General features: G+C 42.8%; 1 protein-coding gene across 2 annotated transcripts in view; it reads right to left on the bottom strand.

Annotated features, from left to right (window-relative positions):
• The window catches only part of cdc23 (CDC23 (cell division cycle 23, yeast, homolog)), a 34921-nt gene extending 15824 nt beyond the window's left edge, over positions 1-19097 (bottom strand). The window contains exons 1-8 of one of the 2 annotated variants that reach the window (XM_068043287.1): positions 18971-19097; positions 15562-15634; positions 14927-15064; positions 12724-12766; positions 11483-11588; positions 7806-7938; positions 3256-3433; positions 1184-1281 (exon numbers count right to left, since the gene is read on the bottom strand). In XM_068043287.1, coding sequence (XP_067899388.1) covers positions 1184-1281; positions 3256-3433; positions 7806-7938; positions 11483-11588; positions 12724-12766; positions 14927-15064; positions 15562-15634; positions 18971-19074 — 873 coding nt within the window. In that variant the 5' untranslated portion in view covers positions 19075-19097. Of the gene's footprint in view, positions 1-1183; positions 1282-3255; positions 3434-7805; positions 7951-11482; positions 11589-12723; positions 12767-14926; positions 15065-15539; positions 15635-18970 lie in introns of those variants that run through there. The other variant, XM_068043288.1, reaches the window with a different exon arrangement.
• Between the last annotated feature and the right edge of the window lie 7344 nt (positions 19098-26441).

Here is a 26441-nt window from a genome sequence, read left to right as displayed (position 1 = left end):
GACAAGGAACGGAGCTCTTTGCAGTGAGTCCTTCTGATGGAGATATGGAGGCTCCAAGACAAGAAGAATGTCAACAGATGAAGACTCAGGACACAGGGGTGCCATCAAGGCAAGAGGTGCTTCTTGTTGACTAAACATGCAGGAGGAATTAAATGAGCACTAGAGACTATAATCACTGCAGACACCCAATATAAACAAAGTTGACAGAGTGTGCAATCAGCAGCAAAAGTTAGATAGTTTGAATGATATGAGGAAGTCATCACTGGTATGAACCCCTGGCTATTAGAAATGCATACAGGTAGACCCAGTCAAAAATTTTATAAATGTGTTCAAGAGCAGAGTCCAAGAGTTGTGGAATATAGCCAACATGGCAACCAGTGAAATAGCTACGCTGAAAACTATATTGACAAACATGGATTACACGTAACAACAAACTATTACACAGGAGGGAGAACAATTTATGTGAAAGGATTTATCATACTTTTCTATAATAAATTTGTAGAGACGACAGGGGTTTGTCAGATTTGTATAACGAAAATAAATGTGACCGGTGTGATTTTTTTCAACTTTTTAGGAAGGCACCAACTCTGAGTGGGATATGGGTGCAGAACACCCTATGGTATCTCAGTCAACTGACTAAACAATGAATGTTGGAGATTATCTGAAGGATTCACAGCCAATCCTGCTCTAGCCCACACCCAATGTTCACACATGCACTTTCCAGCAGGGCTCACTGAACAGTAAGCAGATAATCCAGGAGCACTGAGACATATTATACAGTTCCAACTATTGCCAGTATTGAGACCAATCGACTCAGTATAAACATAGGATCTAATGCAGGACCTACTGTTCTGTATAGTTTAATGCTAAACTGAAGGGTACAATTTTACATGACTGATGTCATTAACTAAATGCAAAAGGTCTCAGGTCTTGCCACTAAGGATGCCTCAGTATTAAGCGAATGTAAGGATATAATTATTCACAAAATTGCTATCAGAATGTGTCACTGATTCAGATACTGTTGAATAAATGAAAACTTCTGACGAGTTTTGTTGACATCTCTGTACAAAAACAAAGAACATAACTAGATTAATATTGAGTCTATTGGAATAGATGGAATGGAAATCAGTTCCATGAGTCCTTAAACCTCCACAAGCCCATAAACCAGAAATGCCAGCCTTACCCGGACATACAGCAGATTGGATAAAGTGTCCATATTCTCTATCCTATATGGGTCCTGATTCCGTAATTCATTGAAAAGGGTTAAAGCTCTATCAATGTCTAAAGAGATTAGAGAAAAAGAAAGAAAAATAGTTCAGCATTTCCTGAATACATGACAGTATCAGATACAAATGAACACAATAAATCAAAAGAACCTTTCATCTGACACACACAGGATAACACACTCTGGCACACGTCATTCCACAAATAGCACGCTGAAAGGTTAAGATGATTTCACAAGTCACAAATGTAAACCTGGAAATCTTAATTTTAAAACACTTTACAGAACTGCAGACATAAGGGTTTGAATAAAAAAGGTTTATTCAAAAATTAATATAGAGGCACTCCTTGACTAATCAGGCGTGTTTTTTGTATAAAAAGTAAAATCTAAAGAAATTGTATGAGACAGCCATTATATCTTAGCTTCCCACACAGGCCCTACCATTAAAACACTTCATTTTTTTTTTACAATGCACAATAGGAATTCCCCCGATACTCCTGGATGACAAAAAAAACTAATGATTTAAATAAATTCAGAATTTTTAAAAGCTCAAACTTACAGCCTCAAGAACTGCACTGTAGAGCAGAGACACCAAGGTGCAATAAAACAAATGCTCTGCAGCAAGAAAAACCACCTCAATCAAGAGACATGTCAAACTTAAATTTCAGCACGAAAAGCACCACCATCGATCCCGCTTCAAGTGGGATTAGGTTGGCAAGGTCTATTTATCCCCAGAAAAGTTAGCCCCAATTTTCCTTTTTAAAAAAAATTAAGAGATTTGAGATTGGTCAGGAGTTTCCGCTCGATTGCTCTGGTTTTGCCCCTGTGTAATTTGCCCAGAATCAGCGTAACTGGTACAAGGGATCAAGGAAATTTAAGTGCAAATTGCATTTAGCACAAGCCGCGTTTCCAGGACCTTTTGGGTCAGTTTTAAATACATTGTGATGGAAGCAGGCCCCACCACAAAACTGGCCATACCCTCAGGGTGAACTGATCACCACTGGGAGTTTCCACTAATTGCTCTTGGTTGTAGGCCTTCAAGGAGACTCTAAAAATCAAACTTGATCTTTTGGGAGTATGGACACTAACAGGTACAGTTTAAAAGATTTTGAATATAATTTATTTTTTTAATTTACCAAGGAACTGGCTATTGTGCCCCAATCCATTTAGAAAATCGTTCTGTATTTTTTTTTCACAAGTTATTTTCAAAGTTACCATTCAAATATAGCAAGGCATATTTTCTGAAGCAATTTTTAAAAGAAGGCATTTAAAAAAATTTGACAATTGTACTGGTTCGTGGCAGAATGCGTGTTCGGTGGAAACCAAGACTTTTCGAAACGGAAGCATTTTGTGCCAGAATCACTGATTGCACTCAAAGTGGGTACTCTACCCCTTTCTCTTTAAGCAACTGCTAAGTCCATGCTGAAACCAATTTTGAACTTCATCTCAAGCAGAATTCCAAGCTGCAGTCTCTCTTCAGAGGGACCCCTGGGGATAAAGTGAAGCACAGAAAATCCTGCACCAAAAACTGCCACATGTGGCATCACTATCGAAAGTCAGTGAATCAGAAGCTATTTCTTTATCTTCTAGACAGTACCAGGATCACAGATGTTGTGATCTCACATTAAGTGAAGACACACTGGTGTCCAGTTTCATTTTTAGAAAATAGTAAGATATTCAGCATTAGTAATAGGTCTGTCCAGTTCAAAACCAGATGGGTGGCAACCCTAACTATACATTGGCCACGTGTTGTATTGATCTTCTCATTTACAAAATGATCTTGGGCAAACAAGTGAAGAATTTCTGGTGGGAACTGGGTTGAATCAAGACCAGGAATCAGCTACATTTAGGAGTCACTGCTAAGGCCAGGCTCTTGGTCTTACTGCAAACATTCCTAAACTTCAGAAAAAACTGACAGCAGAATGGAAGCTAAAGAATAGAGTTTAAAAAAAAATACACCTGAAATGTGGGACCATCTCAATTTGATTTTACATTACAAAAATGAAGAGACCTCATCGTAATCTAATACTGACCTCGAACATTGTGATAAGCCACAGCAATTTGGGAGATGATGTAAGTACTTTTGGAGAAGCCAGCATCAATCAGGTTCTGGTATTTTTGCAGTGCCTCCTCAATCAGCTGCAGCTCTGTGTAGATATGAGCCAGGAAGAACTCTTTCATCCATGTACTGGGCAGCACCATGGGCTTGAGCTCGAAGAGGAAAGCAAAGAATAACTGGTACCAGCAGTGTACACATGTCAGCACTAACATCATTGTGCTCAGAACTATAACCCATGTGCCTTGTGAGACACCTTGGACTTCCAAGTAGTAGAGACAGAGTCTCTAGAATGTTTAAGAAACAATTCAATGCAGCAATAGGGGAATGTGGGATTGTTCTGGATAAATGATGAAAATGGGCCAAATGGACTTCCTCATCTGTAAGTATCATAATCATCTTTAACAATGGGTCTATTTGGTCTGCACTGAGTGCTGCTTGAGTGCACCGAGTGCAAAGCCAGGAGTTTGTTGAGTGAAGGAGTTCATTGAAGTGGGGAACTATAAATTAATTAAGGAAAAATAAATTTAACAAACACAATAATGATGGCAGGACAGGTGATGTGTCGCAGCTGCAGCATGTGCGGGCTCCTGGATGCCATTGAAATCCATGGCAATCACATCTGTAGTGTCTACGAATTGAGGAGCTTCGGCTCAGAGTTAATGAGCTGGAGGCCGAGCTACAGACATTGCAATGCATCAGGGAGGGGGAAGGTTACCTGGACACTTTGTTCCAGAAGGCAGCCACACCCTTTAGGATAGGGTCGTCTGATTTGGTCAGTTATCAGGGTCAGGCGGGTGTGACTGCGAGTTAGGCAGGTAAGGGGATCAAGGTGGGAATGGAGGAGCCTCAGCCCTTGCAATTGATCAACAGGTTCGAGGTTCTTGCAGCTTGTATGGGCAAGAGCGAGGACTGTAGTGTGGATGAGCAGTCTGATCATGGCACTGGAAGCCCTTCAAGTGGGGCATGGGGGGGGGTTGGGGAGTTAAAAGGAATGTGGTGGTAGTAGGCGACAATATAGTCGGGGGATAGACACTGTCCTCTGCAGCCAAGAGCGAAAGTCCAGAAGGCTTTGTTGCCTGCCTAGTGCCAACGTTCATGTCATCTGCTCAGGTCTGGAGAGGAACTTGCAGTGGGAGGGGGAAGGATCAACTGTCATGGTCCATGTAGGTACCAATGACATAGATAGGACTAGGAAAGAGGTTCTTCATAGGGAGTATGAGGAGCTAGGCACTATAAAAAAAAAGCAGATCAAAGGTAATAATCTCTGGATTATTACCGGAGCCAGGTAAAAATTGGCATAGGGTGAATTAGATTAGAGAAATTAATGTGTGGCTTAAAGACTGGCGTGGAAGAAGTGGGTTCCGGTTCATGGGGCACTGGCACCAGTACTGGGGAAAGTGGGGACTTCACCTGCACCATGTTCTAGTGAGTCGTATAACAAGGGAAGTAGAAATGGCTTTAAACTAAATGGGGGAGGGGGGGGGGGGGGCTAAGGGATCACGTAGGGGAAGATTGAGCAAATTAAAGGGAAATGACAAGGCAATCGATCAAGGTAGCAAAGGTAATGATAATCAGAGTATCGCAGGAAGAACGGTGACTGCAAACTTAACGGGGTGCCAGCAGATAGGGCTTGAGTTTACAAAAACAGTAACAAAAAAAAACTCAATTAAGGGCCCTGTATGTGAATGCTGTGGGCATTCAGAATACAACAGATGAATTGTCAGCTCAAATTGAAATTCATATGTATGACCTGATAGCCATTACAGAGATGTGACTGCAAGGAAACTAAAGTTGGGACCTACATATCCAAGGGTACGTCACATTCAGGAAAGACAGGAAGCTGGGAAAGGTGGTGGGGTAGCTCTGTTAATTAAAGAGAGCATTAGTACTGTACTGAGAGATGACTTTAGTTCTAAATATCAAAAAGTAGAATCAGTTTGGGTGGAACTAAGAAACAGCAAGTGGCAGAAAATATTGGTGGGAGGTGTTTATAGGCCAAATAGCACAGTATAAATCAGGAAATTAGAGGTGCGTGTAACAAGGGTAATACAGTAATCATGGGGGATATCAATCTACATATAGACCGGGTAAACCTAATTAGTACTAATGTTGTGGAAGACGAATTCTTGGAATGTATGCGAGATGGTTTTCTAGAGCAGTACATTGAGGAACCAACTAGGGAATGGGCTATTTTAGATCTAGTATTATGCAATAATGTTGTTGTAAAGGAGCCTTTAGGAAAGAAGGACCATAATATGATAGATTTTTACATCAAGTTTGAAAGTGATCTAGTTCAATCAGAAATTAGAGTCTTAAATCTAAGCAAAGGAAACTATGAAGATATGAGGGGCAAGTTGGCTATGGTGGATTGGGTTAAAAGGTATAATGATAGACAGGCAATGGCTAACATTTAAAGAACTAATACATAGTTTATAACAAAAATACATTCCTTTAATGCACTAAAACCCAGCAGGGAAAATTTTCCAACCGTGGCTAATGAAAGAAATCAAGGATTGTATTAGATCAAAGGAAAAGGTGTATAAAGTTGCCAAAAAAAATGGTAAGCCTGAGGTTCAGGAGCTCTTTAGAATTCTGCAAAGGAGAACCAAGAAAAAGATTAAGAAAGGGAAAATAGAATGTGAGAGTAAACTAGTGAGAAACATAAAAACGGACTATAAAAGCTTCTATAGGTAAGTAAAAAGATAAGCAAAAACAGATGTGGGTCTATTATAAGCAGAGTTAGAATTTATAATGGGGAATAAGGAAATGGCAGAGAAACTAAACAAATACTTTGTGTTTGTCTTCACGGAGGAGAATACCAAAAACCTCCCAGAAACAATGAAGAATCACAGGACTAGTATTATCGAGGAACTGCAAGATATTATTAGTAAAAACAGTACGAGAGAAATTAATAGGACTCAAAGTAGATAAATCCCTTGGACCCGATGATCTATATCCCAGAGTATTGAAAGAGGTGGCTGTAGAGATAGTAGATTCGTAGATGCATTGGTGGTAATCTTTGAAAATTCTATAGACTCTAGAATGGTTCCTGCAGATTGGAATGTGGCAAATTTAACCCCGCTATTTAAGAAAGGAGGGTGAGAGAAAATGGGGAACTACAGACCTGTTAGTCTAACATCAGTCATAGGGAGAATGCCAGAATAAAGCAAGTGATAACAGGACACTAAGAAATTAATGGCAGGATTGGGCAGAGTCAACATGGATTTTTGAAAGGGAAATCATGTTTGACAAACCTGTTGGAATTTTTTGAGGATGTAACTAGCAGAATGGATAAGGGGGAACCAGTGAATTTTTTTTTTATTCATTTGTGGGATGTTGGCGTCGCTGGCTAGGCCAGCATTTGTTGCCCATTCCTAATTGCCCTTGAACGGAGTGGCTTGCTAGGGCATTTCAGAGGGCATTTTATTTAAAGAGTCAACCACATTGCTGTGGATCTGGAGTCACACGTTGGCCAGACCAGGTAAGGACGGCAGATGAGGAGGAATTTCTTCACTCAGAGGTTGGTCAATCTTTGGAATTCTCTACCCCAGAGGGCTGTGCAGGCTCAGTCGTTGAGTATGTTCAAGACGGAGAGCGATAGATTGCTACATATTAAAAACATAAAAGGTTTTGGGGATAGTGCAGGAAAATGAAGTAGGTCAGCCATGATCGCATTGAATGGCAGAGCAGGCTCAAAGGGGTGAATGGCCTGCTCCTATTTCTTAAGTTATGTTCTTATTAGTGTACCCTACACGAAGGGCCTGCACGCTGATGTTACATGAGGCAGATGGAAAGGCTTTCAAGTGAGCGATCCAGCCAATAGCAAATGCCTGGTCGAACAATCAGTTTCAAATTAAAAATCATGAATGGATCTGACTTTTACACTAGAACAATCACAGAGCAGGTAAACAAAACCCATCAAGATTCGTTGGGGGTGCGAGTAAAACAGCTATGCCCTCCTACTTCAGTTTTGGGAATGCTCCAAAAAATTTTTTTTTACTTGGCACAAAGTTTGCACCATAATTTAACAAAAACTTGTATTTTTGCAGTGTCTTGTATCTCTCAAATGTTCTAGAATTGCTTTGAAGTGCATTCACTGTTATGCTGGCAACTGTGGCTCAGTCAGGTCCCACTGACAGTAATGAGAGTCAATAACTAGCTAATCTACTGCATGTGATGTTGGATGAGGGAAGAACATTGGCCAGGACTCTTCAAGATGCCAGTGCATCTTTAACTTTCACCTGAATGGCAAGATAGGTTGATACCTCTGGCAATGTAGCACTCCCTCAGCACTGAAATGTGAACTCCCCTCTTTGGGTGTCACTTCTGTTAACTGGGCTCCTGATTTAACAAGAGGCACCATGGAAGAGTAAAGTCTCTCTCGCACTCTACCCTTTCCCAGAACAATGAATATCCTCAGGAACGGAAAACTGTCCGAGCAACTCAGTTGAAGAGAAACAAATACACTCAATAAGTTATTGGCCATGACAGAATCCTCAGGAAAGGAATGTATTAGTCCCTTACCATCTCCTTGTCAGTAATGAGGTTGCAGAGTTCGAGCCAAGCTCCCCAATGCAGAGGCAGACTGTGTGTGGCTTCCACAAACACGTCAATGGCTTCTTTAACCAGGTCCAGCTTCCGCAGGACTACCCCGTACCTAATATACAAACTGAGTGAATTTAATCTTACGTAGATACATGTATCAAACACTAGCTATATATAAAATGGTTAAACTCACAATGTAATGCAAAAAGAGAATAGGAAGCTCATTAAAAGCAATAAATGTAATTGAGGCTGAGATAATTTGTGTCATGAGAGAAAATGGTGCGCAATTTAAAACAGTCATTTAATTCCTGAGCTCACACTTCAAGCTGAAATCTCTTAAAAAAAAATAAATGCCACTTCAAATTCCCCCCACCCCAACGTTCACTGAAGGTGCTGACTCTTGCTTGCGTAACATTTTGTAAACATCTCAACCCTCTGGCACCTTGCCCAAGCAGGCATCTGTCACTGGAAACTTTTCTGTTAATGCTTCTGCAATGGGATAGTCATAATTCATTTGGTACTATCTGTTGTATTTTGTCCTTAAAAGGAAAATACATCAATTTTATTTGACCGACAATGGAAAGTCTACATCAGACCAGTAGGAGTCAAAGAGGAAATAGTGAGTTCAGAGCCAACATGTACCCATTAAGGTGAAGGGCAGGACCAACAAGTCCTGGATTTCAAGGGATATAGAGGATTGCATCAGGAAAAAAAAAGGAAGCTTATGGCAGATTCAGAACGCTGAAAACAGCACAGGCCCTAGAGCAGTGTAGAAAGTGTAAGGGGGGTACACAAAAAAAGTAATTAGGAGAGCGAAGAGGGGACATGAAAAAACACTGGTGGGCAAGATAAAGAAAAATCCTAAGGCATTTTATAAGTATATTAAGAGCAAGAGGATAAGCAGGGAAAGAGTAGGGCACATTAGGGACTAAAGTGGCGATGTGTGTGTGGAGCCGGATGATATAGGTAAGGTTTTAAATGATTACTTTTCATCTGTGTTCATTATGGAGAAGGACGATGTAGGTGTACAGATCAAGGAGGGAGATCGTGATACAATTGAACATATTAGTATTGAAAGGGAGAAAGTATTAGCTGTTACAGAGAGCTTAACAGTGTTTAAATCCCCAGGCCCAGATGAGATGTATCCCAGGCTGTTATGTGAGGCAAAGGAGGAGGTGGCAGGGGCTCTGACACAAAGTTTCAGATCCTCTCTGGCCACAGGAGAGGTACCAGAGGACTGGAGGACAGTGAATATGGTACCATTATTGGAAAAAATTGTGAGGGACACGATTAATCTCCACTTGGAGAGGCAGGGTTAATCAGGGATAGTCAGCATGGCTTTGTCAGGGGGAGATCGTGTCTAACCAACTTGATTGAATTTTTCGAGGAGGTGACTAGATGTGTAGATCAGGGATGTAGTCTACATGGACTTCAGTAAGGCATTTGATAAGGTCCCACATGGGAGATTGGTCAAGAAGGTAAGAGCCAATGGGATCCAGGGAAATTTGGCAAATTGGATCCAAAATTGGCTTAGTGGTAGGAAGCAGAGGGTGATGGTCGAGGGTTGTTTTTGTGATTGGAAGCCTGGCCAGTGGTGTACCGCAGGGATCGGTGCTGGGACCCTTGCTGTTTGGAGTGTACAATAATGATTTAGACGTGAATATAGGAGGTATGATAAGTACGTTCGCGGGTGACACAAAAATTGGTGGTGTCGTAAATAGTGAGGAGGAAAGCCTCAGATTACAGGACGATATAGATGGGCTGGTAAGATGGGCGGAGCAGTGGCAAATGGAATTTAATCCTGAGAAGTGTGAAGTGTTGCATTTTGGGAAGACTAACAAGGCAAGGGAATATACAATCGATGGTAGGACCCTAGGAAGTACAGAGGGTCAGAGGGACCTTGGTGTACTTGTCCATAGATCACTGAAGGCAGCAGCACAGGTACCACACTATAGGAAGGATGTGACTGCACTGGAGAAAGTGCAGAGAAGATTCACTAGGATGCTGCCTGGGCTGGAGCATTTCAGCTATGAAGAGAGACTGAAAAGGCTAGGGTTGTTTTCCTTGGAGCAGAGAAGGTTGAGGAGGGACATGATTGAGGTATACAAAATTGAGGGGCATTGAAAGATTAGATAGGAAGAAACTTTTTCCCTTAGCAGAGCTGTCAATAACCAGGGGGCATAGATTTAAGCTAGGAGGTTTAGAGGGGATTTGAGGAAAAGTTTTTCACCCAGAGGGTGGTTGGAATTTGGAACGCACTGCCTGAAGGGGTGGTAGAGGCAGGAACCATCACAACATTTAAGAAGTATTTAGATGAGCACTTGAAGGTTATGGGCCAAGTGCTGGAAAATGGGATTCGAATAGGTAGGTGCTTGATGGCCAGCACAGACATGATGGGCCAAAGGGCCTGTTTCTGTGCTGTATGACTCTATGACATACATTTCCAAGTAATTATGACAATCCCTTGGTAGTGTTAGAAATATATATTCTACTGAATTGAACAGCCTTAAGTGTTATAATGGGATATTTTGATGGAATCTATCTTGTGACAACAGGAATTGTCACTTGACTCACTGGGTCATCCACCTACAAACAAACTTCAGCTCTCCTCCAATCATAATATGCGCCGGTTTCTTTGATAATTCCCGACCTTTTCCTCTACTACCCTATCCACAGGTCCATTCCATGTGGATTACAGTTAGCATGAAGAGGAACTTCCTGACATCAGTCCAATGTTTGCCTTTCATTGCTTCATGTTTGAAACCCCTTGCTCTACCGTTATGCTTTAATTTGAAGTAGTGTTCAGATTTACTCTTCTATACCATTTACTACCTTATACAGCTTTACGAGGTCACCTTGCAGTCAAATTCTTTCAAAGCTGAAAAGCCCAAGTTCCTCCAGTCTTTCCTTACGACTCATTTCTCTGGCAACAGTGTTCTGCTTGTGGCTCTTTTATCCATCACCCCCAAGTGCTGAATAACTTGGGGGCAGAACTGAGCACATTACTCAAGGACAAAAGCAAAATACTTCAGATACTGGAAAACTGACATAAAAACAGTAAATGCTGGCAACACTAAGCAGAGCTGGCAGTATCTGTGGAGAGAGAAACTGAGTTAATGTTTCAGGTCAATGACCTTTCATCAGAACCAGTGGTCATCGACCCAAAACATTAACTCCGTTTCTCTCTACACAGATGCTGCCATACCTGAACATTACTCAAGGTGTGGTCTGATCAAAGGACTGCATGTTTTAAGCAGGACTTTCTCATGCTTACAATCTATTGTTAAGGCTAAATTTTATATTTTAAAGAGCCACTTCATTGCTTCTCCAATGACAACAGAAATGTGAAGTATTCAGACAGCTCACTATCCCTGGTCACAATGTCACTGCAGTACAATTTCACAATGGGACAGCTTCTACCCAATTGTTAGTTCTCAGGCTGCCTTTTACCAGTTCTAAAGTACAACACATGGCAACAAACAATGAGAGAGATTTGGGACAGTGCACAGGTGCCCCCCCCCCACCCCAACCCCCCTTTACTACCTACAAGGTTGTGGGAAAATTCAGTAGAATAACCTTCCTCCGAATTATCAACTATCTTATTCAGCACACATTGGAAAAAAGTCAATTTAAAAATAATATAAGTTAGTACGTACAAGTATAGGCCAAATCCATCCAATTCCCTCGCTTTGTGTTTTTTGCTCAGTTCCACTCGCAACTCCCTCAGAGACTCATTCTTCACCTGTCCTTTCTCCAAGGGACCTGCCAAGCAGATATAACATAAACCTTCACACATACAGGTCTGGGGGAAATGATGATGTAGCCTGCAATCACAGATCACATTAAGCAATATATTATTTGCTCCCATTCAAAGGACCTGGACAGTCGTATCAATAAAAATTGCACACAACCATGTCTTTCAATACTGAAATACAATGCTGCTACAAGCCTTTATAAATATAAATAGTCCAATGAAATATAGTTAAACTTAAAGCATCTTTTCCTCAACAGTCTAGCACCTCCCCTGGAGGTCAGTTTAACATAACAGATTCTAGGCACATTTAATAAAACATAGATGCCATTAATAATGCAGGTCAATAAAAAATTGTAGGCACTGCCTCTTACTCCAGATACACAATAGTGAATTAAAACAAATACAAAATGATGCACAATATTAATTTCAATATTTTAATGCTTAAAGAGGTAAAAAGTAAAAGATGATGGATAAATCTGCGTGGCCCTCCAACAGGCTGGATCCACAGTCTACAAGGACAATAGGACATAAAATACTGAAGGCAAGCTGCAGAGAAACACAGTATATATAAAACAGAGGCTATTTTCAATTAATGCACATGTTCAGTACTACTGTATTTAATTCAGATTAAATATCTCTCGCAGCTCCCCTGGAGATTCAGCCAATTTATCCAATGAGCAGCTGAGTCACACAGATCAGAAGTCCCCAGGTTTGATCCCCGGACTGCACTACATTAGCAGATCTATCAGGTTGACAGTGGGGTATCACAGCTAGCTGCAGGATGCCCGAGTTAGGAGTGGCAGGTAGGAAGAAAATATCTCATTGGTAGCCAGTGATTTTCCACCATCTACCTTCTGAATATACAGAAAACAGGATTGCGCTCGATATTTGGGATGCCCATTTTTCATACAGCCCAGGGTTACACATGAATATTGGGCAGGTTATCAGGGAGTGACCAGTACATGTAATATCACAGCCCAGCAAGAATCAAAACCTTCAGGTAAGGAACGAAGAACATTGCAAAAAAAACTTTAAAATAGTAGTCTTTTCATACTGTTTTAACAGGAAATCTCATAATAATGCAACGGACCAAATCACAGCTTATTGCTATGGTGGCCAGTTATTGATGCCAGACTGACTTACCCAAACTGTCCACTGTTTCATCATCCTTCTTCTTTTCTCCAGACTAGAATACCAAAATCAGTTACTAAGCATTTAATAAATTCATCCTATTACAATCAGAGCATTACAACATAGAATCAGAGCTACAACATAACAAAGCCAGTAACTGGGATGATTTTTACATTAAATTCCTTTTTAATCTGAGAAGATACTTGATACCACTGACTGCCTTGCTAGGCCTCTTCAAAGGGCAGTTTAGAGTCAACCACATTGGTGTGGGACTGGAATCACAGATTGTTTAGGCAGGTTTCCACCCTAAACGGCATCAGTTGGGTTTTTATGACAATCAGCTTCATGGTCACTTTTACTGTAACTAGGTTTTTAGTTTTAGATTTTAAAAAAAACTGAATTCAAATTCCCCAACTTCCATGGTCAGATTTGAATTCACATTTTCTGGCTTATTAGTCCAGGCCTCTATAACCACCACTGTGATAGAATGCAAATTTATGCTCCAAAGTCACTAATCTCTACCATACAAAGTTGACATGCAGGAAAAGACCCATGCCATAAAGGCAGAAAAAAATGAGGGGACGAGTCTTCCCAGGACACTTGCAAGGACTGATTCCATCTGCTTTCCATCTTGGCAGGGTAACAATGTATAAGAAGAACAAAAGCAAAATACTACAGATGCTGGAAATCTGAAATAAAAACAGGAAGTGCTGGCATTAGCGAGACCGCACCTGGAGTATTGCGTAGAGTTTTGGTCCCCTTACTTGGGAAAGGATGTAGTTGCATTGGAGGCAGTTCAGAGGGGATTCACTAGATTGATTCCAGAGATGGGGAGCTTGTCTTATGAAGAGAGATTGAGAGTTTCGGCCTTTACTCCCTGGACTTTAGAAGAATGAGAGGAGATCTAATTGAGGTATATAAGATGATTAAGGAGATTGACAAAGTAGACGTAGAGAGGATGTTTCCTCTTGTGGAATTCATCTAGAATGAGAGGTCATAGTTTTAGGATAAGGGGTAGCAGATTTAAAACAGAGATGAAGAGAAATTACTTCTCTCAATGGGTCGTGAATCTGTGGAATTCACTACCCCAGAGTGCGGTGGATGCCAGGACATTGAGTAAATTTAAGGAGGAGATAGACAGATTTTTAATAAGAAATAGGATGAAGGGTTATGGAGAACCGGCAGGAAAGTGGAGTTGAGGCCAAGATAAGATCAGCCATGATCGTACTGAATGGCGGAGCAGGCTCGAGGGGCTGAATTGCCTACTCCTACTTCTTATGCAAATACACAGCAGATCAGACTGTGCTGCAGACCTGAAATGTTAACTCTGCTTCTCTCTCCACAGATGCTGCCTGACCTGCGGAGGATTTCCAGCACTTTCTGTTTTTATTTTGTATGAAGAACAAACTTGCATTTATCAAATGCCTTTCACATCCTCAGATCATCTCAAAGTGTATTACAACCCAATAGATACGATGTATAGTCTTGTTGTCATGTTGGTATAATATGAGAAGACTACAATTTGAGACTGGGGTAAGGAAATTTAAAAAATGTGTGCAACTGATCAAACAAAAATGTAATCTCAGAGGTCCCAATCTCACCCATATCACTATGGGACACCCAATGCATTCCTTAAGGGTGGAAATTGAGTAGGAATTCACTTTGGACTATTTGCACACCTCCTTAAAAAAAGCTTACCCTACATGGCACAATAATGGTCTATGAGCAAGTTGCTGTTCTCTGTTTGAGATATTCCATGGCACAGGATGGTTAGTGAAATGGAAAGGACAATAATGCACACAATCTTATATTATGTTCAATTATTTGTGTTTTTCATGCATTGCACAAGGTATCATTTCACTGCCAGAACTTCTGATAACATAATACTTCCATGCCTAGCATATTGCTGTATAAGAATAATTTGGGGACTCTTGATTATTGCCAATTTCCATGATCCACAGTGGGGATTCCCCTCCATTACAACAGATAATGGAAGTTTCCAACAGATCTTAGAAAATGGTTATATAGTATAACGCTGTCCAGCAAAGATGCCAGACTATGAATTTCATCCCATCAGTCTAGGCTGGATTTAAAATAAGCCCCAGAGGTGAAAGGGCAGAGGCTAGCCCACTGCACCACCTAGTCACCCTGAAATGCATTTGATGGGCCATTGCAGGTTTACCAGTGATCCTATTATTAATGAGTGTTCCCTTACCAGATATCTGGAATACATATACAGGAAGTAAGCCTTCTGACTCTGACAGCCCTTGAGAAAATATGCTGCACGGTCATACTCCTTCAAGTCAAAGTACGACTTGGCCAAAGTGTAGGCATCCAAATCCACCAGGTCTTCCTAAATATAAACAAGTTTTTACTAAAAATAAATAAATCTGTAACTCAAAAAGAAATCTCTCATGAAATGTACACACAGCCCTTATCTTGGATATTGAACCACACTGCAGTTGATTTTCTCTGTCACGCAATTACCTGGATTTTGTTTATGGAAAGAATAGAATGAAAAGAGACTTCACTGCTTCTCCTCATTCATTCCCCACCTGCCCCGAACTAAAGCAAACACCACGATAGACAAGTTTAACTTATACCCGAATGTATTATTGTACTTAGGCATTTCCCTGCTCCATTAAAGCTGTGTCTCCCCTTTCTAATAGCAGCAATGGCAAACAGGATCAGTGTAATGTTCCTTTTAAATACATTTTCTAACGTCAATCTATTAAGACAGAAAGAAGCTTCAGTTCTATGGGTTTCAAACCTTTTAAAATTGTGGCATCCTTTAGAATTGCTTGTTAAAATAAGTATAATTTGTGTACCTGTTAAAAAAAACTGTCGTACCTCTGTTAATGCAGGGGCGGGTGGCAGCTCGTCTTTAGGAAGTGGATCCAGAGAGAAGGCCAACTCTGAAGCCCTGTGCAAAAAGAAAACAGTCAACCTCAACTACATAAGGACGTGTGAAATTCAGACCTCCTCCAGACACAGGCAAGCCCATCACAATAATGGTTTACACAACCTAAAGGACCAGGGAACGCTTCATTTTGAGATATGCATGTTGTCACTGTTGAGGGTTGTAGGAACTTGGTTCACGTTATGATTTTAGAAAGATATTTCTCCACTGCCAGATTCAAGATCTGGTCCCACTATTGACCCTAACTCCCTACAATGTATGACCCTAAAGGCACAACAACAGGTAACGCTGCCCTGCCCAGTCATTATCATGCGTTTTCAACATCTTGCTTACATAAATATCTGTGGCTTCTTCACTGCCACAAAGTCTATTTATGGCCCAAGTACTCAAGGACCAGCACCTTTGAGGCCTAAGGATGGGGGAGATCTGATCAAGGAAAGGGAAGCTGGCAACACCTGTTAGAGGGAGCATTTTGAAGACCTTTTCAATCAAGAACCCATTGTTGATGAGGGTGTTTTCAATTCCATCCCACAACATCCAGTTAGAGACGAGCTCGGAACTCCACTAATGCCGATGGAGGTGATGAAAGCCATCACACAAATGAACAACAACAAAGCGGCAGGTGGTGACGGAATCCCTGAAGTCTTTACGCACAGAGGAGAGGAACTAACATTACAGCTCCACGCCCTCATCCTACAGATCGGGAATGAAGAGGAAGTCCCGAATGATTTCAAGGACTCCATGATTGTAACAATCTTCAAGAAAGGGGACAAACCCAACTGTGGAAATTACAGAGGCATCTCCCTACTTTCCATTGCAGGGAAGTTCATTACAAGAACCCTTCTGAACTGATTCATTACACTTGCTGAAGAGCTACTCCCCAAATCTCAATGTGCGTTTAGGCCATCAAGAGACACTGTTGACACGATTTTCAGAGCTTGCCAACTACAAGAAAAATGTCGCAAACAACATCAACCTCTCTGCATAGCGTTTTTTGACTTGATAAAGGCCTTCGACTTTGTAAATCGTGAGCCACTCTGGAAGATTCTGTTGAAGTATGGATGTCGTCCAAAATTCATCACCTTCCTTCGCCTACTTCATGAGGATATATGAGCGGTGGTCTTTAGCAACGGACCCATTACAGACCCCTTTAAGGTTAAGACAGAAGTTAAACAAGGTTTGATCTTCCTAGCAGCCATGCTCCATCTGACTAGAGACAAGCTCCCTGTTGGAGTGCAGATTATCGAATGGACGGTAAACTATTTAATCTCAGACAACTCCAATCAAAAACTAAGACCACCCCGACTTCAGTCATTGAGCACCAATATGCTGATGAGGCTGCAGTAAGTGCTGTGTCAGAAACAGATCTTCAGAGAATCATTGACGTTTTTACTGAGGCATACGAGCAGATGGGACTTGCACTCAACATTCAGAAGACTAAAGTCCTCCATCAGCAAGCTCCAAATACACAGGCCCCAGCCCCACTGATTAGGATTCATGGTGAGTGTCTGGAAAATGTGGAAAACTTCCAGTATCTTGGAAGTTATCTTTCACAGAAAGCTGACACTGACGAAGAAATCCAGCATCGCCTGAAATCTGCTGATACAGCCTGTGGCCACCTGAGGAAATGAGTGTTTGAAGGTCACGACATCAAAACTGAAACCAAGCCATGTGGTTGTGTTCCCTACCTTACAGTACGGGGCCGAAACATGTGCAATGTATAGGAGGCACCTCAAAGCACTGGAGTCACATCAATGCCGCTTGCGGAATATCCTACATGTCAAGCTGGAGAACAGGCTCACCAACATCAGTGTCCTCTCACAAGCAGGGGCCACAAGGATCAAGGCTATGATTATCTGCCATCAGCTTTGTTGGGTTGGTCATATAGGTCGGATGTCAGATACCAGGCTCCCAAAACAGATCTTCTTCACCCAACTCAGTCAGGGCAGATGCACCAGAGGAGGACAGAAGAAACGCTTCAAGAATGTGCTGAAATCCAACATGAAGAAATGCAACATTGACATCACCTCCTGGGAGACCATCGCCCTGGACCGATCCAGATGGTGGCAGGGTCTGTGGGAGGCATCCCAGCATTTTGAGGCCCAACGACGATAAAAAGAGGAAAAGCGAGAGCAGCAAAAAGAACAAGCCATGACAGGAACTAATAATATACGACCAGACATCCCAATGACAACAAATGCCCTACGTGCCATAAAGTCTGTAGATCTCGAATCAGCCATCTTCGGATTCGGAAGACAATCATCCTCGCCTGCGAGGGATAGCCAAGAATATAATCATGAAGAGCTCACTGGAATTCACACCAGCCCTCTCATGTTCTCTTTGGATAGCAGGAGAATAAACACTCTATCAGAGTGTGCCACATAGGCTATGAACAGTTAAAGCCTTGATTTTACTCCATAATGAACAAGTCCCTGGTAGATATTTGAAATTGGCAGATAATCAGGTTGTAAGTCAGTGCAGAAAGAAAACCTGACCTGATTCCCAATCCAAAGTGACAGGAAATAAAAAGATTCAATGTGACCCAACCAGAATCCCTGAAAAACCATAAACGCGGGGTGATAGGAGAGCAGCTAATCAGGGCTCTTCTGCTATGAAATATTTCTTATGCTATTACTTTTTCAACAAAAAGGATTCTGCTAAATTTGCAAAAAAAAAATTTTTGACGACAGCAAATATCAAATTAAACAAAGATCACCCACGAGACTTATTATTGACGCACAAAGATCTGTGCGCTGAAGACATGATCAAGACTATCACTGCAACTTTATACAAGTAATAATCAAAGGTTTATAAATTAATTACTTAAGTTAATCACTCGGAGTTGGAAAAAGTAACCTGTAAATAAAAACAAATGGCTACACAGATACACAACTCCTAACTTTGTATTCTACATTTAACAAGTTATACTTTAGAACACCCGTACATGGCAAACTAATCTGTAGCCATTCCTATACACCGGCACCAGGCAGAGGACTGTACAAGCTGCTCTGACAGATCCAGACTGAGCTGAGGGCTGTTGTACAGATGTGCTTTAAACCTCACATCATTACTGGGAGTCAGCTGCAGGTGAACAGGGAATAACTAAGTAAAGAGCATGACAGCTTCATAGAGATGTTAGAATTGAAAATTATATTTAAAGGGTAAAGAAGACTAAACATACATTTGCATTTTCGTTGCAAACCAGCTGTAATGTAAATGCAGAATTTGGGCCCAGCCTGGCTCCGCCTCTGCCAGTGCACTGGATCAAAACTGAGGGGAGTTGCTCCCCAGCCTGACCTGCTGCTGGTCCCCTGCCCACCAACCGGCTCTCTCACTCACCACTTGGCACTCTGCAGGAGGCCACGCTCCCGGCACAGGCTGCTCACCACCATCAGCCCCCGTTTTACCTCCTTCAGCTCGGGAAACTCGCACAGCGCCGCCATCTTTCCCCCGCGCCCGCTCGCTCTCGCAGCCAATCACAACGCCCCTCGCCCTCGCAGCCAATCACAACGCCGCTCGGCCTCGCAGCCAATCATAACGCCGTTCGTCCGCGCAGCCACTCACAATGCCGCTCGCCTTGCAGCCAATCGCAACGCCGTTCGCCCCCGCAGCCAATCGCAATGTCGCTCGCCTTCATAGCCAATCGCAACACCCCTTGCGGTAGCAGCCAATTACAACGCTGTTAGCCCATGCAGCCAATCGCAGTGCTGCCTGCTCTTCCAGCCAATCACAACGCTGCTCGCCCTCGCACCCACTAACATCCGCTCACCTGATTGGCCCTGGCTCTTGCAGTCCCAACTGTCCATCACAGGTGGTGGCGAAGTTGCTGTGGTTATCAGAATAAAGAAAGCACCGTTATTACTCATAATACAAATAATACAAATAGACGCATTGTACAGCAAGCTCGTCACTGGTATCAGACCCACTGACCGCCCATGTCTCCGCTTTAACGACGTGACATGAAGTCCTGTGACATTGACCACAAGTCGTGGGAGTCAGTTGCCAGCGATCGTCAGAACTGGCGGGCAGCCATAAAGGCGGGGCTAAAGTGTGGCGAGTCAAAGAGACTTAGCAGTTGGCAGGAAAAAAGACAGAAGTGCAAGGAGCGAGCCAACTGTGTAACAGCTCCGACAACCAATTTTATCGGCAGCACCTGTGGAAGATGCAGTCACTCTAGAATTGGCCTTTATAGCCACTCCAGGCGCTGCTTCACAAACCACTGACCATCGCTAGACGCTTACCCATTGTTTCTCGAGACAAGGAGGCCAAAGCAGAAGAAGACAAATAGAGCATTCATGCCTTCATATACTTCTTTCTTTTTCTTTTGGGCCTCCTTATCTCGAGAGACAATGGATACGCGCCTGGAGGTGGTCAGTGGTTTGTGAAGCAGCGCCTGGAGTGGCTATAAAGGCCGATTCTGGAGTGACAGGCTCTTCCACAGGTGCTGCAGAGAAATTTGTTTGTCGGGGCTGTTGCACAGTTGGCTCTCCCCTTGCGCCTCTGTCTTTTTTCCTGCCAGCTACTAAGTCTCTTCGACTCGCCACAATTTAGCCCTGTCTTTATGGCTGCTCGCCAGCTCTGGCGAATGCTGGCAACTGACTCCCACGACTTGTGATCAATGTCACACGATTTCATGTCGCGTTTGCAGACGTCTTTATAGCGGAGACATGGACGGCCGGTGGGTCTGATACCAGTGGCGAGCTCGCTGTACAATGTGTCTTTGGGGATCCTGCCATCTTCCATGCGGCTCACATGGCCAAGCCATCTCAAGCGCCTCTGACTCAGTAGTGTGTATAAGCTGGGGGTGTTGGCCGCTTCAAGGACTTCTGTGTTGGAGATATAGTCCTGCCACCTGATGCCAAGTATTCTCCGAAGGCAGCGAAGATGGAATGAATTGAGACGTCGCTCTTGGCTGGCATACGTTGTCCAGGCCTCGCTGCCGTAGAGCAAGGTACTGAGGACACAGGCCTGATACACTCGGACTTTTGTGTTCCGTGTCAGTGCGCCATTTTCCCACACTCTCTTGGCCAGTCTGGACATAGCAGTGGAAGCCTTACCCATGCGCTTGTTGATTTCTGCATCTAGAGACAGGTTACTGGTGATAGTTGAGCCTAGGTAGGTGAACTCTTGAACCACTTCCAGAGCGTGGTCGCCAATATTGATGGATGGAGCATTTCTGACGTCCTTCCCCATGATGTTCGTTTTCTTGAGGCTGATGGTTAGGCCAAATTCATTGCAGGCAGCCGCAAACCTGTCGATGAGACTCTGCAGGCACTCTTCAGTGTGAGATGTTAAAGCAGCATCGTCAGCAAAGAGGAGTTCTCTGATGAGGACTTTCCGTACTTTGGACTTCGCTCTTAGACGGGCAAGGTTGAACAACCTGCCCCCTGATCTTGTGTGGAGGAAAATTCCTTCTTCAGAGGATTTGAACGCATGTGAAAGCAGCAGGTAGAAGAAAATCCCAAAAAGTGTGGGTGCGAGAACACAGCCCTGTTTCACACCACTCAGGATAGGAAAGGGCTCTGATGAGGAGCCACCATGTTGAATTGTGCCTTTCATATTGTCATGGAATGAGGTGATGATACTTAGTAGCTTTGGTGGACATCCGATCTTTTCTAGTAGTCTGAAGAGACCACGTCTGCTGACGAGGTCAAAGGCTTTGGTGAGATCAATGAAAGCAATGTAGAGGGGCATCTGTTGTTCACGGCATTTCTCCTGTATCTGACGAAGGGAGAACAGCATGTCAATGGTCAATCTCTCTGCACGAAAGCCACACTGTGCCTCAGGGTAGACGTGCTCGGCCAGCTTCTGGAGCCTGTTCAGAGCGACTCGAGCAAAGACTTTCCCCACTATGCTGAGCAGGGAGATTCCACGGTAGTTGTTGCAGTCACCGCGGTCACCTTTGTTTTTATAGAGGGTGATGATATTGGCATCGCGCATGTCCTGGGGTACTGCTCCCTCGTCCCAGCACAGGCATAGCAGTTCATGTAGTGCTGAGAGTATAGCAGGCTTGGCACTCTTGATTATTTCAGGGGTAATGCTGTCCTTCCCAAGGGCTTTTCCGCTGGCTAGAGAATCAATGGCTAAGGGGTGGGGAAAATATAATGGAACAAAAAGTAAACTATTTATCTCTTATTTTACCCTCACACTGGAGCTGTCGGCTGGTGCTAAAGCAAAATCAGAGTTAAAAGTGTTAGGCTGTGCGCAATGTAAACCTTGCAGGGTTTATGAAGCTCCGTTTACTTGAACCCGTGGCCGCTGTGGTATTACTACTGAAAGGACTGCTTTAAGTCACTGAGCTTCAGTTATTCTTGTCACTACAGAGGAAAAAATTACTTTCAACTACTAAGAAATTCTACTGCAATAAAAGCAGTTGGTGCAAAACCCTGCCAAAAAGATACGTTTTTACTTTTGAAAAAGACATTCTGGTACCTTTTTTAAATTCATTCATGGGATGTGGGCCTCGCTGGCTAGGCCAGCATTTACTGCTCATCCCTAATTGCCCTTGAGAAGGTGGTGGTGAGCTGCCTTCTTGAACCACTGCAGTCCATGTGAGGTAGGGACACCCACAGTGCTGTTAGGAAGGGAGTTCCAGGATTTTGACCCAGCGACAGTGAAGGAATGGCGATATAGTTCCAAGTCAGGATGGTGTGTGATTTGGAGGGGAACTTGCGGGTGGTGGTGTTCCCATGCATTTGCTGCCCTTGTCCTTCTAATTGGTAGAGGTCAAAGGAGCCTTGGTGCGTTGCTGCAGTGCATCTTGTAGATGGTACGCACTGCTGCTACTGTGCATCGGTGGTGAATGTTTGTGGATGGGGTGCCAATCAAGAAGGCTGCTTTGTCCTGGATGGTGTCGAGCTTCTTGAGTGTTGTTGGAGCTGCACCCATCCAGGCAAGTGGAGAGTATTCCATCACTCTCCTGACTTGTGCCTTGTCAATGGTGGACAGGCTTTGGGGAGTCAGGAGGTGAGTTACTTGCTGCAGGATTCCTAGCCTCTGACCTGCTGTTGTAGCCATGGTATTTATATGGCTACTCCAGTTCAATTTCTGGTCAGTGGTAGCCCCTAGGATGTTGATAGTGGGGGATTCAGTGATTGAATGTCAAGGGGAGATGGTTAGATTCTCTCTTGTTGGAGATGGTTGTTGCCTGGCATTTGTGTGTCATAGAGAGATACAGCACTGAAACAGGCCCTTTGGCCCACCGAATCTGTGCTGACCATCAACCACCCATTTATACTAATCCTACATTAATCCCATATTCCCTATCACATCCCCAAACTCTCCTACCACCTACCTACACTAGGAGCAATTTACAATGGCCAATTTACCTATCAACCTGCAAGTTTTTGGCTGTGGGAGGAAACCGGAGCACCCAGTGGAAACCCACACGGTCACAGGGAGAACTTGTAAACTCCACACAGGCAGTACCCAGAACCGAACCCAGGTCGCTGGAGCTGTGAGGCTGCAGTGCTAACCACTGCGCCACCGTGCCGCCCCCACATGGCATGAATGTTACTTGCCACTTATCAGCCCAAGCCTGGATATTGTCCAGGTCTTGCTGCATTTCTACACGGACTGCTTCAGTATCTGAGGAACCGTGAATGGTGCTGAACATTGTGCAATCATCAGCGACCATCCCCACTTCTGACCTAATGATTGAAAGAAGGTCATTGATGAAGCACCTGGAGTACCACTATTCATTAATGATGGAAAAGAATCGACGAATTTGTCAGCTATTTCCAACCATTGAAAATTACACTTAGGGTGCTCACCACAGTGCAGGACAGCTTGGGAAATATGGTTCTGTGCAAATAGAGCCCACAATGTGTCTTTCAGTACAGTGTTTTCATTTCTAATCTCCTCTTCCCTCTTTTTCTCTCTCATGTCTTTTGCTGTCTTTGCAACTACCAGGCAACAGTTGTTCCATTTTCTGTTGCTTTCCTTAGATGTTTAATAGAGCCCTATAATTTGTGCTATAGATGTAAGAATAGACCTAAAGTTCTCTTGCAATCTCATTGATGAGGTACATGGAACTGAAGCTCAAATTTCTTTGAACAAGAAGTCCATCAGGACCCGGGGACTTATCAGCCCGCAGCTCCAACAATTTGCTCAGTACCACTTCCCTGGTGATTGTAATTTTCTTGAGTAATTTTCTCCCTTCCATTTCCTGACTTACAGCTAATTCTGGGATGTTACTTGCATCCTCTATAGTGAAGATGCAAAATACCTGTTCAATTCATCTGCCATCTCTTTATTTTCCATTGCTAATTCCCCAGACTCACTTTCTATAGGATCAATGCTTACTTTGTTAACTCTTCTTTTTTAAATATTTAACATATCTGTTTTTATATTTCTAGCTAGCTTTCTCTTGTACTCTAATTTTTCCCTCCTTATTAATTTTTGCCGTTTTTTATATTCTGTCCAACCTTCTGACCTGCCACCCATATTTGTGCAATTATAGGCTTTTTCTTTAAGTTTGATACGATCTTTAACTTTTTTTGGTTAACCACGGATGGTGGGTCCTCCCCTTGGAATTTTTCTTTCTCATTGGAATGTATCTATTCTGTGTATTCTGAAATATCCCCTTAAATGTCTGCCACTGCATCTCTATTGACCTATCCAATAACCTAATTTGCCAGTTCAGTTTAGCTAGCTCTGCTTTCATGCCCTCAGAATTGCCCTTATTTAAGTTTAAAATACTAGTCTTAGACCCACTCTTCTCATTCTTAAACTGCTCTTAAAATTGAATTCAGGTTCTCAAACTGCCATGGTGGTATTTGAGCTCACATTTCTCTGGATTATTCGTACAAGCCTCTAGATTACCACTCTACTAACATAACTAACAAACTTTCATATTTCATCTCCTCCCCTACTCATTTCAACGTTAGTGGTGTCCTGCACTTATGGGTCTTAGTCCTTCATTTAAGTTTCTTAATATGAAAAAAGAACCAGCTGGTATGGGAATGCCACAGCTTCTAATTAAATACGCAACATTGGCATCAAATGATCTGTCCATGAGTCCACTTTCCTCACCCTAACTCTCATTCAGGGTCAACCCTACATAAGATCCATTCATCTTACTGCTGTATTGAATGTGATAGTAATACAATACTCTTATGAATCATGTATCCCTGTTCCTCAGAGTTCACTGGTATTTAATTACATGTTGGCCTCTTTCTGTGCCGTAGGTTCTACCTAATTGCAGGATCCTAAGCAGATGTGGGGATCAAAGTGGCAAAACCATGTCCTACCACTGGGTGGCAGAGTGTGTTTATTAACCACTGAACCAGCTGTTTTAGTTAATTATTTATTAAAGAAACAGCTAAAAGGTTGGCATGACAATTACAGAATTGTTACAGCACAGAAGGAGGCCATTTGGCCCATCGTGTTTGCACTGGCTCTCCATAAGCAATTTACCTAGTGCCACTCACCAGCTTTTTCTCCATAGCCCTGTACATTCTTCCTTTTCAGATAACAGTCCAATTCCTCCTTGAATGCATCGATTGAACCTGCCTCCACCGCACTCTAAGGCAATGCATTCCAGACCTAACCACTCGCTGCATAAAAAAGTTTTTCCTCATGCTACTATTGCTTCTTTTGCCAATTACCTTAAATCTATGCCCTGTTGTTCTTGATCCAACAGTTTCTCTCTATCTCCTCTGTCCAGACGCCTCATGATTTTGAATACCTCTATCAAATCGCCTCTCAACCTTCTCTTCTCCAAGGAAAACAGTCCCAACTTCTCCAATCTATCTTCATAACTGAAGTTCCTAATCCCTGGAACCATTCTCGTGAATCTTTTCTGCACTCTCTAATGTCATCACATTTTTCTTAAAGTGTGGCACTCAGAACTGGACACAATACTTCAGCTGAGGCTGAACTATTGTTCTATACAAGTTTAACATAACATCCTTGCTTTTGTACTGTATGCCCCTATTAATGAAGCCTAGGATGGTGTATGCTCAATAAACCGCTCTCTCAACCCATCCTGCCACCTTCAATGATTTATGCACATATACACCCAGGTCCCTCTGCTCCTGCACCCACTTTAGAATTGCACCCTTTATTTTATTTTGTCTCTCTATGTTTTTCCTACCAAAATGAATCACTTCACACTTCTCTGCATTAAATTTCATCTGCCACTTTTCCACCCATTCCACCAATTTGTCTATGTTCTTTTGAAGTTCTGCACTATCCTCCTCGCAGTTCACAATGTTTTCAAGTTTCATATCATCTGCAAATTTTGAAATTGTGCCCTGTACACCAAGGTCTAGGTCATTAATATATATCAGGAAGAGCAAAGGTTCTAATACTGATCCCTAGGGAACCCCGCTACAAGTCTTTCTCCAGCCCGAGAAACATCCATTAAACCACGGCTCTCTGTTTCCTGTCACTCAGCCAATTTCATATCCATGTTGCTACTGTCCCTTTTATTCCACGAGGTAGAACTTTGCTCACAAAGTCTGTTGTGTCGCACTTTATCAAATGCTTTTGTACAAAATGTTGGTAAACCAACAACACATCAACATGAGCATCGATGCGAATGAAATCTATCCCAGGTTGCTCCGGGAGGAAATAGCGGAAGCACTGACCACCATTTTCCAATTCTCTCTGGCTACAGTGGTGCCAGAGGACCAGAGTTATACTGCTGTTTAAAAAGGGTGGGAGGGATAGATCGAGTCATTACAGGCCAGTATGTTTAACCTCAGTGATGGGCAAATTATTGGAAAATATTCTGAGGGACAGTATAAATCGTCATTCAGAAAGGCACAGTTTAATCAAGGACAGTCAGCATAGATTTGGGGCGGCA

The sequence above is a fragment of the Heterodontus francisci genome, chromosome 12 (genome assembly GCF_036365525.1).
Source record: "Heterodontus francisci isolate sHetFra1 chromosome 12, sHetFra1.hap1, whole genome shotgun sequence".
Taxonomy (NCBI): Eukaryota; Metazoa; Chordata; class Chondrichthyes; order Heterodontiformes; family Heterodontidae; genus Heterodontus; species Heterodontus francisci.
Note: the sequence above shows the minus strand (reverse complement) of the source record. Positions and strands in the feature narration are given on the sequence as shown.